Below are 15,768 nucleotides of genomic sequence, written 5' to 3' on the forward strand. Positions count from 1 at the left end.
AATCCCAAGTAGGTTCTACTCTGTCAATGCAGAGCCCGATCCTGGGCTCAAACTCACAACCATGAGATCATGACCTGAGCCAAAACCAACAGTCAGATGCTTAACTGACTAAGCCACCCAGGTGCTCCTCCCCTTTGTCCTTTTGATGTCATCCATCTACTTCAATTTCCCCCATGGACATTTTCCCTTTGGCATTATCAAGCAATGTCTCTTTATAGGTTTTTCTGTCTCTGTTTTCTCCTCAAAGTACTAATTTGTTTTCCTCAATCTCTTCACCAAAACACTTTAGTGATCAGAAATAATTACTATTTTTATGACTCTAACAGACTCTTGATAGTCCTCTCTGTAACAAGTGACACAGACTTACCTCCTCACTGAAATTCTCTTCTGAGACCGATTTCCTCAGGAGGCTGTTGTGAATCTTATAGGATTCCAGTTCTTTCTGTTCAGTATTCTCCTCTGTCATCCCAATGTCAGTAGGCCTATGGTTTACCCCCTCCCCATAGTTATCATTTGTGAATGGACAATTTCCAAACCTCTATCTTTTGCTACAACTTTGTCCTGAACTTCGGAATGGCATTTGTAATGACATAGTGTATGTTTCTGACTGCATATCTTTTAGATATCTCCAAATTAGCAAGCACTGCAGGCTTAAATACCACCACACCACAACAGGGAGATATTACTAAACTAATTTTGCAAGGAAAGTAGTAACAATGATGGTGACTGATTTTAAAAGAAAATAAGCAAATGTAAAATCTACATGCTAAGCTATTTCAGCGAGGCAGAATTTTTTCATATACAGGATGGATACTGATTATTATAACCAGTGTCTTCAGGGATAGGCAATTCTTTCAGATTATCTGTCTCACTGAAAATGCCATTCAAGAATATCACCTCTGTGTTTTTATTTTAAGCTCTGTAGGCAACTTTTTGATCTATAATTAAATTGAACAACAGGCATATGTCTTATTGTGACTGGGATGTAACCATGGTATATTCATAAACTGGTGTTCTGGTTGGTAAATGATTCTCTTGTCAGTTTTCTTGGTGTGAGTCAGTGCTCCAGAGTTGGTGAACTCTAGGTGAACTGTTGAGATCAAGTTTCTGTATCTGCAAAACTGAAGATCAGACTTTGGACTGTGGCAACTGAAAATAGACTGAATCTGAGAGGTGAAGCCCAGCTAAAAAGGTCAGCATACTCTTCTTGTTGATATATTTTTAGCTGCACACATTTTGATTTGCATCTTTGTCCCACACAGTGTATATCACAATGCAAAACATCAAAAAAGTTGAACACTTGCTTATTACCTGACCTCAGATATTCAATGGAGAGTCCAAAAGGAAATATATGCTCTCAAGTCCACAACAAGAAATTCTAGGAGACCCACAAAGTCTCCACGGCATGAAAGAACATAACAGAAATAAAAATAGTAATAGAAACAAACAACAGCAACAAAACAGCATATGGGGTGGCAAAGTCCTTAGCAGCCTCAAGAATGATATACCTGACATTTACTGAGGGTATATTGTGAAGTGCCTTGCATTTTTTTATTTCATGTAATTCTCCCAACATCTTTGAGCTGCCATTTTATGCCCAATTTATAATTGAACACAAAGTCGGAAGAGGTAAGCAACTGTCCAAGGTACACAAGTAATAAGTGGTAGAATTTGGTTCAAACCTAAGACATTTTGAGTGCAAAGCTGCTACTCTTGAACATAGTGGACATTTACTGTTTTACTGTTAATTTTTCATACCAATGAGACTGGTATGAAGAGCTAAGCTTTAAAGTTTACATACATCTGTTTCAATTATAGTATCTATGCTACAAATAGCTCTCCTTGCTGACGTAAGCTTAGATGTAAAATGTAAGCTGAATGCTGTTTCTTTGGGAGTTCCAAATGTGATCTTAAGAAGTATTGTAAAAAGCGGACACATATAACAAAATTAACAACCAAGTCCCTCTTTATTTAAAAGTCATTTTGAAAAAAAAAAAAAATCTCTCATACCCTATTCTTGTAACCCCATACCTATACTGAGTAGTGTAGTTTATGTTTTTTGACTAGGTCCTCAGAGAAATCAAATGACCTCTAAGAAATCAAATGCCCACTGTGACCCGAGACACAAGTACATACAAATAACATGTTACTTGTATCAATATAGCATGTGTTTCTGAAATGAAAATCACAAACCCTTACTGAGTAATGGAGTCTGGCCTGTTTTGTTTTGTTAAAGAGAGCTCATCATCACCCACTAACGGGTCAAAATCTATAGTTTGAAGAGTCCTGCAATGTGGAAGGAATGTGCAAGCAGGAGTGAGAATCCTGAGTTCCTTGTTGCTCCACTTTTGAATGGAAACCTGTACTCTCACCATCAAACCAAGGTGATAGGATTAAATCAGATCATCTCCACGGCCTCTGTTTCAGTGGATTGAGGATTTCCCACCTTGATACTGGTGATTTTTACTCATCAGGTAATCCGGAAAGGCAGTGCATGTTTCCTCTGTGTGCAGTACTGACTGGCCCCACATGCCTCCTGTGGTCCTACGCCTTTATCCAGGTCTATTTTTAAGGGGCTGCAATACTGTCAGCTGCTCAGCCCTGGGGCCTGACTGCATCCACGGATCTGTCCCAGCAACTATGCTCGTTGAAGAGTCAGTCCCCAGGGTCCACCCCAAAGCAGCATAACCTTATAGGGTTAAAGCAAGTAAGCATGGGAGTAACATCAGTATGGATGTGTAGTGACATCTGTTGTATCTTTCATGCCTCATCCCATCAGACTTCTAAACCATAACAGATCTACTTTGAATTTTTTTTTACATTTGGAACTGGGAACTCTGACCATATCTGGGGGCAAAATTCTCAGCATTCTGAAAAGAGCATAAACTTTTGGCTTATTAAAATAAAAGAATTTAAAAGCAGGAGTATTGGGGCACCTGGGTGGCTCAGTCGGTTAAGCGTCCGACTTCGGCTCAGGTCACGATCTTGCGGTCCGTGAGTTTGAGCCCCGCGTCGGGCTCTGGGCTGATGGCTCAGAGCCTGGAGCCTGCTTCCGATTCTGTGTCTCCCTCTCTCTCTGCCCCTCCCCCGTTCATGCTCTGTCTCTGTCTCAAAAATAAATAAACTTAAAATAAATAAATAAATAAAAGCAGGAGTATTTACTTAAAGGGAATGAAGGTTCTCTGTCTGACTCTAATCCCAACGTGACTTTGAAAATCAAAACATTCTCACAGCTTCGTGGTAAATTCTTAAATCAGAAAAATATGACTTTCTGTATTATTTCTGTGTATGCACTAAATAAACATACATACCCACAAAACTCTACCTAGCTGATTTTAGTAAGGGAAGATTCTAGTATAGCTAATTAAGGAGTTAAAACTGTACCTTAAAGCTGCAAGTAATTTACACTTTACTACCCACAGGATTCTGTGACGGGGCACCTGTCTTAGCAGACGACCAGAAAACTCAACACAGGACCATTGTGCACTTACCTTCTCTGCCAAGGAAAAAAAAAAGGTAACGGTTTAAGCATACTTCCCTTCCACTCTACACTTCATCACTATACAAGACTCGACATATATTTTAATAAAATTGAAAGATGCAGGCAATATAGGCTAATGGATAAGCAGAAACCACAAAGAATTATTAGTATTATCACTTCCATGGATTAAAAATTAAAGGAGAAAAGATTATAGCTAACATTTAAAACTAGTATGAAGATAGGTATTGATTCTGTATTTTTCCTCAACATAAATAATCTTATAAATTAGCCTATACCAGAATTCTTTAACATTTCCCTAGGCCACAGCTTAAGAAATACATACTGTGTCAGTCAGCATAGTGTATGTCAAAGTTTGGTGAAACTTAGGAGTTTTAACACTATAATAATAACATGAAAGCCATCCAATCACATTTCATAGTTTTATTGAGACTTTCAGTTTTAATTGTCTATAGTAGGTTCAATTCTGTTGATGGTGATCATATCAAAGCTTTCCTATTATAAATAGCAGATACAAAGTTACTGCATGCCTTAGAACACATATACAAACACAATATTGTACACTCATGCATGCAAAATTATAGGAAATAAACATTCCTTTTATTAAAAACACAATTACATACAGTTAGTCTGGAATTTGTTAAGCTACCATTGATTTAGATAAACCTGAGAAGGCTCAAAATGTCAAGTAACACTGTTTCCATACTGCTCATTCAATGAAACTACTAATCACAAAGAAATCTAGTCCAACTATGTTAAAATCACAGATAATATAAAAATAAACATTTTTGCAAAAACACAAAAACATACTAGAATTCAAAGTCACAAATTTTGATATGTAACATATATTCCCCTTCATATTAATTTGTAATGATGTGTATGATACAATGTACAACATAAAAAATTGTAACAATTCAGCAGCCAAATCATACACAGTTATCACTATAAAACTTGAAATTCAAGTTACCAACTGAACACCTAAAACATTAAATAGCAGTCTTGAACTTGGTGGTAGTGTGTTACTTAGAAACTCCATCTCAAAGTAATTAAGAGTACACGATTACAACACAAAAATGTAAGCAGAACTGAGGACAGTAACTGATTGCACCAGCTGCCTTTTTCTCTCCCGATTTCCCTAGGTTTTCCTTAAATTCTGATAGATCTGTAATGCCCATTCCTCCAGACTTCTAAAATGTAAGATCTACTTTGAATTTAGCACAAGGTTTTGCATTAGAAATGGAAGCTTCAACCATATTTGGGGGCACAATTCTAAATGTTCTTTAAAGACAATAGAAACTTGACTATGTCATATAAAATATAGACAGTAAGTCTTAGTCTGGCAAAGATATTTTGTATTTGCTATTGAGCTTATGAGAGTTTGACACCCAATTATGTGTATATATAGAACCCTAAATAAAAAGGTAAACATGCAAAAGCATTTCTAGAGAAAATTAACCACTTTGATCATAAAACATTCATATTTTAGATCAAAATCTTAAGACTTGAACATTTCAAAATACTGATATTTTGAAAAGCATACTATACAGTAATTCATTTTATCTATGCAACACATAATGTAAAATACACGAGTGTGACCTATTATACATCATAATAAATATAATCTTACATCAGCATATTTGATCTTGCAAAAAAGTTTTTCAATCTGTACAACTGAAGGACTGTGAGCTCCATCCATAAATACTATGTTAGTTACACTGTGCCCAGCTAAGTTAAAGCTTTAGTAGATTCCTAACTACTTACATATCTTTATTTTCACTAGTCCAATTCCAGCTGCTCTGAGCACGGACATCTCTTGTATCCAAAGGCAGTTTACTGTACTGTTTGGAGTCGATTGAGAAAACTTATGGGTCATAGGTCCACATCATGATTGGTGAACTTTGTGAGAATTTTTAGCCAAGGACTGGAATCAAAGGGTCCTGGAAAATACAGTAGCAGATTTCATGCACCTCTGGCTGGCTGTAGTTTTCAGGCTTTACCACATCCCCTGAGGTTCCAACAGATGGATATCATCCAACTTTTTTAATCCATGGAGAATGGTATTGAATGGGTCAAGAGTTCCACAGTTGGCTGAGTGGTGAGGTCATGTTTTTAATTCTGAAACCTACCCTTTGCTGTATCTCTTCTTGGTCTGTCTTTTTATCATTTTAATCCAAGTGTACGGTGATGTTTAAAGAGTCAAAGATGCCAACTGGTAAGCCATAAACTACCTTCAACTTGGCATTAAAATAGTTCTGTAGTGTGAAATTTAGTTTGATAATTTTGGCAGTGCTTTCATCCAAACGCCAATAGATTTCTGCCTTTACCATTAAAATACCTGCTTACCTCATCATGTTATCAGATCTCTAGCCAATAGTCTTGACCCTCTGTATGTTTTTACCATTAGGACAGATTCTTCCCAGAGACCTCTTTGGGCCTAGAAGGGGTTGGGCAAGATCGTTCTTGTTACTATTTGGCATGTATTCACAAGTTATCATTGTCCACTGTGTGATGTATGAAGAAGAAACACTAGAAAAAACATGCCAAGAAGTAAAAGGGCTTTTCCAGGCACTGGCCACCTCACTGGATCCACACTCCTCTCTGGGAGCTGAAACAATGTGTGGAACATGTATTCAACCATGCTGGCATCCCAAGACCTGAAAGAAAGAAAACTAAAGTGAATGGTGAGGAAACACTATACAAATGCATACCTTTAGCTTGTGAGTTCAAGACTGATAAGGGGTTTGAAATTTCCATCTTGGTCAGTGTAGTGATATTAATCTTGTGGCACTGATCATGATGCTTAGCAGGGATAATACAATAATGATCTATTTTATACCTTTTCTTTTAGTGAATGCTTTGGAGAATCCTAACCAAGAGAACCTTGACTAACTTCCTTCCTCAAAATTGGGGCAGTGGAGGTAGGACATCTACCTGGTTTCTTTTTGATACGGCTTTTGTAATTCTGTGCATTAACCTAAACATATATTAAGAAAAAAAAAAAAAAGCACTTTTTAGTAAGGCTTAACACTGCTTTTCTTCATTGATGTTAGTGGCCCGAGACTGGATAAACTGAAGCAAGTCTCTGAATGTCTCACAAATGCACAGGCCACTCGGGCACTACAACAACTGAAATCAAGCCCCCATTGTCCCGTCCCTACATCTCACAGCTTCTTGCCTGAAGACAGCCTCCAAATTGCTTTACTTACCAAATGCTTTCAAACAAGTTATTTCACCAACAGTTGCAAGCTATCAGATTGGATTTCATTGAGGCTAATTTTGACAGAACTTCTGTTGATGCTAGATTTGTTACGAGTTAGAAATTGTGTTCCCTCACCTTAACTATTCTCCATCATACAAAATTTGACCTGATTCAGTGGCTAGAAATGCAATATTCACTATTCATTTAAATTCAATATTCATTGAAAACTTATTAAAATTACTGAAGCTTTCATTTGTGCCTGGCAGAGGAAATAAAATAAACGACCAGTAATCTTCTCTTAAACTATTAGCCTGATGTGTAGTTTTCAGAACTTTTCAGTGGTATGGTACCTTAGGTAGCCCATAGATAGAATTATCTGTATTTTTCCCTTTCCCCTATAGTTGCAGTTTTTTTCCCTTTAAATATGAGGATGTAAGATCCATTAAATAATTACAGCTTTTCATTCTATCAACATAAATTGTACAAAGTCTACTGCCTTTTTTTGCAAATCACATTTTCCCATTATTTTTAAGAGGCAAAAAAAGAGCTTTGCACCACTTAACGTCCTTATTTTAAAATAGTCTCCTCTAAAAAAAAGAAAAAAAAGTTGTCTTTTCCTCACTCCCTCATTTGAGACTATGTTTACAACCTTGCATTGTGAATAACTGTCAACCATCTCCCACTGATAATATCATCATCGTCTTGTTCAACATTCCTCAACCTTGGTCTGTAATTTATCTGTGATTTTTTTACATTGTTTTTACAGCTATGAGTGAGCATTTGTACTGGAACCCAAACTCCTAAGGCATTGCACAACAGTGGTACAAATAAATGTTCTTTATCACAGGAAGTCTAAGAGGTCAGTGTTTGCACGGAACGTACATGAACTTTGATTGTTCCCAAAGCAATTTACCTGTAAGGTAATTTATGCAGGCTTCTAACACCAAACATTTAACACCTAACAGTGAGCAGTTTTCTACAAGTAAATGGGAAATAATCACTTTTTAGGTTTTTAAAAGAAGTGACTTTGCTATTCAATTCTCCAAAGAAACCCAGCCAGCCACCACCTATGTTTAGAGGACCAAAGGGACACCCAGCTGAGATCTCTTCATCTGATATTCAATGCTAAACTCAATTCATTTTTGCTCTACTGTGTTAACTTTGAGAATGTTGAGTTTCAGCTTGTTCCCACCATGGATCACTGACAACTCAGTTTCAAGTGATCAGTTCTCTTAGAGAAATTATTAATATCAAAATACGGCTAGTACTCAGTGCATTTAAGCAGAACGGCTTGTAAATTCTAAGGGCAGATGAGAAAGTAAATGTTTAACTAGGATAGTATAATTTTATTTTACATACTTTTAGTTAGAAACAGAGGCCTTGAAAGTGAACCCCCAACATGCTAAGTGTGGGGGTGGGTGTTTCTCTTGTTTTTCTTGGTTTTTTAACTTCCTAGTCTCTTGGACTGATTTTTCTCTCAACTTACTAGACACTTAAAGGGGAAGAAAGCATTTGGCTGTATTAAGCATCCTACCATGTTACAAAAGTGGGTTTTCGGTGATTCTTGTATCTTCACAAGCTTGTATCTCCATTCTGTTTGAACTCAGATAAAATATTGAGGGTCATGTCTTCACTCTTGGATTGCAAGTTGGCCTCACTTCTTCTGGAAGCCTTCCTGGTGGCCCGGGACAGTCTCCTTCTGAAAGTATCTCCTGCCAAGAAATAGAGAATGGGGTCCACACAACTGTTGAGACTTGCTAGACCTCGTGTCACCTGGTAAGTGGCATAAACCCTGTCATTGAAAGCACACATTTCTGGTGTCTGAAAATCCAGCCGGGCCCGCAAATTCATTGTTTTCATCACATGGAAAGGGATGTAAGAGACAGCGAAAACAGTCAGTACAATAATCACCAAGTAAATGGATTTCCTCCTCAGCGGCGAGTTGTCCAGGTCGTTGTAGATCAGAGCTCTCACAATCAATCCGTAACAGCCCAGAATTAGCACCAAGGGGACACAGAACATGGCCACGGTCGTGCACATGCTGTAGATAAAATAACTTCGCAGGTACTCGTCTGAGGTGGTGTCGTAGCAGGTGATGGTTTTGTTTTTCCGGACCTGGGTACCCGAGTAGAAGAGGATGGGCGAGATCCCCACCACCACGATGAGCCACACCAGCACGCTGATGTAGACCGCGTTCTTCTTCTTGAGCCTGCCCAGAGACTTGAGGGGGTACACCACGCCGCTGTACCGGTGCGCACTGATGCAGGTTAGGAACAAGATGCTGCCGTAGAGGTTCACATGGAAGATGAACCTCTGCAGCTTACACATGGCGTCCCCAAAGATCCAGTCTGTCTTGTTGAAGTAGTAGAAGATGAGCGCGGGCAGCGTCAGAACGTACAAGAAGTCGGCCAGGGCCAAGTTGAACATGTACACGGAGATGCCGCTCCACGGCTTCATGTGGAAGACGAACATCCAGATGGCCACGCTGTTGCCCAGGAAGCCGATTATGAACACCAAGATGTAGACAGCCGGCAGGTAGTAGAACTGGAAGCCCGTCTTGGTCAGGGAACAGGCGAAGGAGGCTGCCGCCACCGCAGCCGTGGAGGCTGCCGTGCTGTTCCCCCAGGGCCAGCCCGGGCCAGCCAGGAAGGTAGCGTCCGTCCCGTTGGGGACAGCCGGCCACGGCCCCTCGGTCATTCTCTCTTCCCAGACTCACGCGGCGGCTCCTAGGGGCAAGCAGCGGTGAGAGGGCGGCAGCGGCCAAGGGCGCACCGAGCATCGGAACAGCGCGTGAGCTGAAGGCAGCGGGTGCGCGGGATCCCCACCGGAGGGGGCACACGCGGGCTCGCCCACGCCGGCTCCGGCCCTGCGGGCCATGAAATCCACCCTGCCGCCGAGACCAAGCTGGGCTGGCAGCCGGGCCACCAACTTCCCCGCCTGGCCACCGTGCTGAGGTTATGCAATAGGGCGCACGGGGCACCGACAACTTTCCGACTGAGCTTTCCCGAGGGGCCGCGAGTCCGCACCGGAGAGCTCAGAGGGCGTGTGCCCGAGGTCGAGCCAAACTCGCAGTGCCGCACTCAGTAGGGGACAAAGGCACTCCCCAGCTTGCTGTCCCCAAAGATCAAGTTGGGTTGGGCATCTTCTTTTCTCCCTACCTTGCGATCAAGCAGCTCATTTCAGGGCCCCGCGCCGTTTCCTGCACGGCCCCCAGCGCTCAGCCTCTGGGGGCCATCGGAGCGCGCGCGTCACCGCACACCCGTGCGCTTCTGTGTTGTGTTCAGCCTCCGTGCAGCTCGCGGCCCCTCCTCAAGGCCCCGCTCGGGTGAGTGCAGGGGGCAGGCGGGCTCCCTGCGAGGGTGGGCGGAGTTTGGGCACCCGGGTGAGACCGCTCCCGGGAGGCTAGGGGCGTGCCTGGCGGAGCCAGACCCGTGGTTAGCCAGCGCTTTCCCGGGCGTCCGCCTGGAGTCAGAAGAGGCTTCTGTGGAGATCTTCACCGTGACCGAGCGACCGCGCTCAGCCTCTCCCCCTCGGCAGCTACCAGAGGCGGCGAGGGGGCGCACGGTCCGACTGGCTGCTGGGGAGCGATTGGCCCGGGAGTGCTCCCTCGCTCTTCCGCCAGCTATCCGGCAAAGTGAAGTTGCTGACACACAGGAAACCCTTCTGACTGCTCGCAGCCTTTGCGTACAGCCCAAGACAGAAGTCTCTAGAGCCCCGAAGAACCACGCCAGGTGTCTGCAGGTTCCTAGCAGCTGGGAACGCCCTGCTGTGGTAGTGCTCCTCTCCTCAAAGAGACTAGATTCCAGGCACTTGCTGGAACCTGCTACTCCGAGAGAGTGAGAGCTTTAGAAGGAGGGAGGGTTGGGAGGGGGGCAGGGAGAGTCTTTCTGTCCTTCTAGTCTGCTTCTTAGCGTCTATTTCAATATTTTTAAATTAACCCAGTTGGAATCAACTGAGGTTATTGGTAACAATTTCTAAAAGGGCCTTATAAGCAGAGTATCAGTATTTCATATTGTTTCGCACTATTTACCTTGATTCCTACCACCGACGGGCAACAGCAGCTCCCCAAATCCTCTCCCCGTCCAGTACTTTTAAAGATCAGAGGCAGTGCTTTATTTTAGAAATAAATATGTTAAGTACAGCTTTATAGAGATAGAGGTAAAGGTCCATTACAACTCCCAAGTAATTAAGGTATGATTTGGGGGTTTTATGACCAATCCTATTCCTTTAGGTTAAAGTGATTAGTCACAATGAGCCCTTGTAAATACCTTGGCAATGTAGGTTGGGACTTCCTTAAGTATCACACCTCTTGAAAAACTCGTTTTCATGGCTTGAGTGTATCAAAGTTTTAAACAGCGCACTTCCAAATTGTATTTAAGTGTAACTGGAAAATGAATTACTAATGTTTCAAGCATATGTTTAAAGGGGCTCACACAGGAATCTAGCACTTCTTAGCCATTTACTAATTAGAGGAAAAAGAAAATCTAAGAAGAAAAGATCTATAAAATATATACCATAAAGATCTCTTTCTGGTCCCAGATGTTACATGATAGTGTTGTCTTAAAAAATACCCAAAGGAAAACCACTAGCCCCTGGCCCTGATACCACAAAGGGAAATTCGCTCCCTCCCCCGCCCCCCCCCCCCCCCCCCAAGACTCAGAGGGGCCTTTCTGAGTATGTGTTCCTCCAAAGGACCATCAGGTTTTTTGAGTTGAACAGCATGAAAATAAATGATAAAACTAGAGTAAATAACTCGAGGGGCATGAATGTTGTTTTGAAAACAGTCTTAATTGAAAGGAATGTTTCAGGCCTCAGTTTTCTCATCTATAAAATCAGGGGGGTCAATTTGTCTTTTAGTTTTTTACTCCCGTCTCCAAATTATACGATTCTATAATTCTGAGGCTTAACATCAAACATTTTCTTCCTAGTTTGATTAGGATGGCATTAACTGGGATGATATTCTATTAAGAGAGAAGCAAAGAAAAACCATTAAGAATTCCATTGGTACTCAATAGATCCGAACTCCTTTGCATTTTTAATTTCAACATAAGCAGTATGTAACCTCACTTAAAGTCTGTGTCAAATGCGTTAAGCTCATAATGTGTTTTGAAATGTACAGTTAGTCCAAATACCATTAAATACTGGACTAGGATTTTGGAGGAGAGTTGTCCTAAGCGCACCACAGACTTTTTAAAAATTACATACAAAATGTAAATGTTGTCAATACTGCATTTGCATTCAGCATATCTAACTACATGTTTATATTTGTTATATTTTAATTCAGAACTAGTAGGAATAATTTATATGTATTCGAATTATATGTTAACGCATGAAACTTGATTTAATGAAGGAAAATAATGCCTCTAAAACCCAAGAACATGTTAATATTTATTGATTCTTTACCACCAATTATGAATGCCTTAAATATATGGAGCATATTCTTTTCATACCTTTAAGTGGCTTGCCTCAAACATTTGGTATAAATTTATGTTGTATTTGATTAGTGCAAATACCTGACTTCAGGGGATTTACAGTGTAATTGGAAATGCAAAGTACATAGCCATATAATAACATAATAGCAATAATATCTATTTCTTATATAGTCAGTACTATGCATACATACCTGAAAAGAATTATCTTGAACTTCAATTCTTAACATTTTTCTGTGATAGACAATTGTGTACCTATTTTTCAAATGGTGAAACAAAGGCAGAAAGGTTAAGTAACTCATCCATAGTCACACAGTAGAAACTGTGATTTAAACTAAGCTATCTTTCACCAAAGCCCATACATTTGACCACTGTTCTGTGATGAAATACCCACAAGTACAGGGCAGTGAAGGAACAAAGAGTTATTCCCAGAAGCCTTATAAGATAGAAAACTAATAGTCCAAGAGTGTTTCAGAAGCTTCTCAAGTGTTCTACATCTTTACTTAGGCTTTTAAAAAACAGCCAACAGTTTATGTACAAAACAAGAAGGACAGACATTTATGGAGAAGCCAGATCTGTTGAGCCTTGGACTCAAACTAAAAGGCTGCCCTTTTTGTGTTTACAAAGAGTGTCATAACTATCATTGAGGAATCTCTTCTCTTTCTTAAAGTCATAGATCATCACACAATCATTGAGGATGGAAAGATCATTGAAAAGATTGTAATTGAAGGCTATAAGCATCAGAAACCTCTAAGCACAAAAGATAAGATCTCCCAACTTTCAAGTTGAAGCTGAGAAATATGAGATTTTATTAAACAGTACTACAAAAGATTTTACAAATAAGAGCCAATGAGACCCTGATTTAGGAGATAAGATAATCCTCTAAGAGATTCTTCTAAGTATAGTAACTAAGATGTGATCACTTTTTAAAATATTTTTGAGAGCATGCATGAGAGCAGGAGGAGGGGGAAGTGAGAATCCCAAGCAGGCTCTGAATGGTCAGTGCAGAGCCCTATATGGGGCTCAAACTCACAAACCCTGAGATCATGACCTGAGGGCAAATTAAGAGTCAGAGGCTTAACTGACCGAGCCATCCACATGCCTCTGAGATATACCTTAGGAAAGACCTTTTTGTTCCCCAAGAAGAGAGCAGAAAGAAATAGAAGGACAAAGTCTAAGGCATTCACTGTCGAGATCTTCCAGTGAAGCAGGAGGGGGCAATGGTGGAGTAGAAGTGGAAAAAGAGCAAACTGAGAGAGAATGAAAGGCTTGTACTGTGTTGGGGAGGGCCCAGCTTCTTTTGTCAATTATGTGCTTCTGAGTAGGGTTCCTGAAATATATTTCATTTAAAAAATCACAGCAAGAGTGTAGGACACAGAACAGAAGGCATCCAGTTTGTTCCATGGTTGGCATGAGGAGAGAACAAGAGACCAGAGAGACCTAACCAAAGACAGAGGAAGACAGAGGTGCAGGAGGGGAAATTCTAGGTGTGTGGGTGGGGGTGGGGAGAATTGAAAGCAAAGTACATGCACTGAACTGGGTGGAGACCTTTGAAAATCTCGGAGAGCATTGCTTTTCAATTATTTAGGTTTACACGGGGCAGGCGTGGATAAAGCGGTCTGGAAGGTGGACAGAGGCCATAGCCTACCTGATCTGTGGTCAGAGTAATGTCCCTATTGAATGTCTGCCATTTGGTAGATGACACTGAGCCAGGTTTTTCCACCTCGGTCCTACCACTTGCAGGAACCTACAAAATAACAGCCCCCCTGAGTCTTGGGTCCTTCGGAAAATATTTTGGTCCCAGAAGTTAGGAGTATTCAAGGGAACTCTTCTGATATTCACTTCTTTAATGTTTGTGTCCCTTATCCCCATCCATGTGAAGCCCTAGGCCCAAGTTCTGTTTAATATTTTTTAAAACAATTTTCACTTAATCCAGAATAAAAGACTCCTGTCTTGGCTTGTAGCCTCAGCCTTTCTCTAATTACCCTTCTTGACAATTATTCCCTTTGCTCTTTTTGTCTCTGGCCTCTCTGGTTTCATAAGGGCATGTCCATAAAGCCTGCAGGTATGCCAATATCTTTAGAGCCACTTACCCATATCTGAAATCTTACAACATGATGGACCAATGGAGGGTTTCTATGGTAGTGCAAAAGATAAGAATGGGACGATATTTGGAAGTTAATTATTACTATATCCATCATAAATTTTTGACTTCTGGTATGTCCATACTTTGAGTATATAAGCTAAATTCTAAACAAGTGAATGAAAATCATGTGTACAAGTCAAGAAATACCCATTTTTCTCATGTTAAGTCACATCTTCCATTGGCTCACTTCTGGGATATTGATCTGTTATGTCTGGGGTGTTACACATTTTTCAAGATTAAAGTTAATAACAGTCGTTGTCACTTATATTTCAGATTTTGGAATATGGAATTCTGCAAAGTCTGTAAGTTTTCACCAGTCATGGCCAAAAGTGTGAACCAATGTTAAGTAGATGAGCATTGTATCCTCTTTAATAATCTCTTAGTTTAGATTCCTGTAGAAAGGCTGGCAGGCTGAGCTAAGCCCAGAGAATGATCTTACAACAAGCCAAACTTTGGATACTTTTCTGCAAAGTTATCTGGGTGGCCACAGAAAGCAGCCAATGAGTCAACATAGTAAGGTGAAATAGACCCATCCCCTGTAACAATAAAATGGAATAAAATAAAAGCCAATACAGAAACAGTTATTGTAGCTGACAACCAAAAAAGACTAGCTAAAGCTTCCGGTGGGGTAATAGTTACTTCTTGATCAAGTCTTGTATTTTCAATGACAGGGTTTAGCAGAACCTTGAAATCTTAATTTTGATTTTCATCTTTCAGTTTTAGTTCTAGACACCTGATGCTGCACTTAACATTTATCTTGGAGAGTGCATCATCGTTCTAGTAACCAGATAAATAAAATACCATCTTAGCTCATTGGCAACATTTACCGTGAGTCTCTTAGCACATTTGCTCAAACTTGAATGTGCATACAGGCCACTTGGGGGATCTTATAAAATACAATTTTAGGTGTGGGGTGGAGCCGAGGATTGCTTTTCTAACAAGTTCCTTTGAAGTCTAAGCTCTTCATCCAACCACTGTAGTTTGCAGAGCAGACTTTATATGAACCTGCCTGACGTTTCTTTGCCATGCCAATTTCCCTCTGTGGCTGCTCCCATCCAGTGACTAAAACACCTAAAGGGGTTAGCAATCTTGAACTCTGGCATACATGTACCAGGTCATGTTTAGAATGGTTTATGTATTAGCTCATAGCATTTGGTTTTAGATTCAAAGGTCAGTTAAGGCCACTTAACAGCTGTGCAACCAGACACATGGCCAAACCTGTCTTGTGTCAATGTTCCTATCAAGTAACTCCTATACCACCGATATCTATGAGAATGTGATCATGTATATAAAGTGTTGAGGATTGTGCCTAGTACATAGTGAATGCACAATAAATGCTCTTACAATGGATATCATTACTTACGATACCATCATTATTTTTACCTTAAGGGATAGATCTTAGTAAGGGGGCATTTGAGCTTAAGAAACCAAATCCACTAAAAGCAGCTATGATTCCATGGGAAGGGTATAGGAGTATGAGCTTTATATGGAAGTG

At 40.6% G+C, this 15,768-nt stretch overlaps 2 protein-coding genes and 1 long non-coding RNA gene across 4 annotated transcripts; 2 read left to right on the forward strand and 1 right to left on the reverse strand.

The window, feature by feature from the left end:
- Positions 1–1,024: 1,024 nt before the first annotated feature.
- LOC109261413 (uncharacterized) lies at positions 1,025–3,515 on the forward strand. The gene is made up of 3 exons (XR_002077368.2): positions 1,025–1,192; positions 2,237–2,474; positions 3,423–3,515. It is a non-coding gene; the product is annotated as an uncharacterized LOC109261413 (long non-coding RNA).
- Positions 3,516–3,907: 392 nt separating this feature from the next.
- On the reverse strand, positions 3,908–10,029 carry P2RY1 (purinergic receptor P2Y1). Of its 2 annotated transcripts, XM_019439960.2 has the most exons (3): positions 9,857–9,972; positions 8,233–9,424; positions 3,908–6,153 (listed from the first exon to the last, which is right to left on the reverse strand). In XM_019439960.2, the coding sequence occupies exon 2, from the start codon at positions 9,393–9,395 to the stop codon at positions 8,271–8,273; it is 1,125 nt and encodes a 374-aa protein (XP_019295505.1). In that variant the 5' UTR covers positions 9,396–9,424; positions 9,857–9,972; the 3' UTR covers positions 3,908–6,153; positions 8,233–8,270. The 2 variants fall into 2 exon arrangements, with proteins under 2 accessions (XP_019295505.1, XP_053759675.1); XM_053903700.1 differs by having other exon boundaries at positions 8,233–10,029.
- On the forward strand, positions 9,574–12,890 carry LOC109258031 (uncharacterized). The gene is made up of 3 exons (XM_053904178.1): positions 9,574–9,633; positions 9,786–10,429; positions 12,798–12,890. The coding sequence occupies exons 1-3, from the start codon at positions 9,574–9,576 to the stop codon at positions 12,820–12,822; spliced, it is 729 nt and encodes a 242-aa protein (XP_053760153.1). The 3' UTR covers positions 12,823–12,890.
- The last annotated feature ends 2,878 nt before the right edge of the window (positions 12,891–15,768 follow it).

The sequence above is a fragment of the Panthera pardus genome, unplaced genomic scaffold, assembly GCF_024362965.1.
Source record: "Panthera pardus isolate Hobbes unplaced genomic scaffold, ASM2436296v1 HiC_scaffold_16, whole genome shotgun sequence".
NCBI lineage: Eukaryota > Metazoa > Chordata > Mammalia > Carnivora > Felidae > Panthera > Panthera pardus.

What these genes read in the sequence shown, in the direction of transcription:
- P2RY1 (XM_053903700.1), bottom strand. Translation starts at nt 9,395, where the DNA reads ATGACCGAGGGGCCGTGGCCGGCTGTCCCCAACGGGACGGACGCTACC.
- LOC109258031 (XM_053904178.1), top strand. Translation starts at nt 9,574, where the DNA reads ATGAAATCCACCCTGCCGCCGAGACCAAGCTGGGCTGGCAGCCGGGCC. An exon ending in GCCGGGCCACCAACTTCCCC is followed by an intron (nt 9,634 to 9,785) that starts GCCTGGCCACCG and finishes CGCACTCAGTAG; the next exon opens with GGGACAAAGGCACTCCCCAG. An exon ending in GCCCCGAAGAACCACGCCAG is followed by an intron (nt 10,430 to 12,797) that starts GTGTCTGCAGGT and finishes TCTTTCTTAAAG; the next exon opens with TCATAGATCATCACACAATC.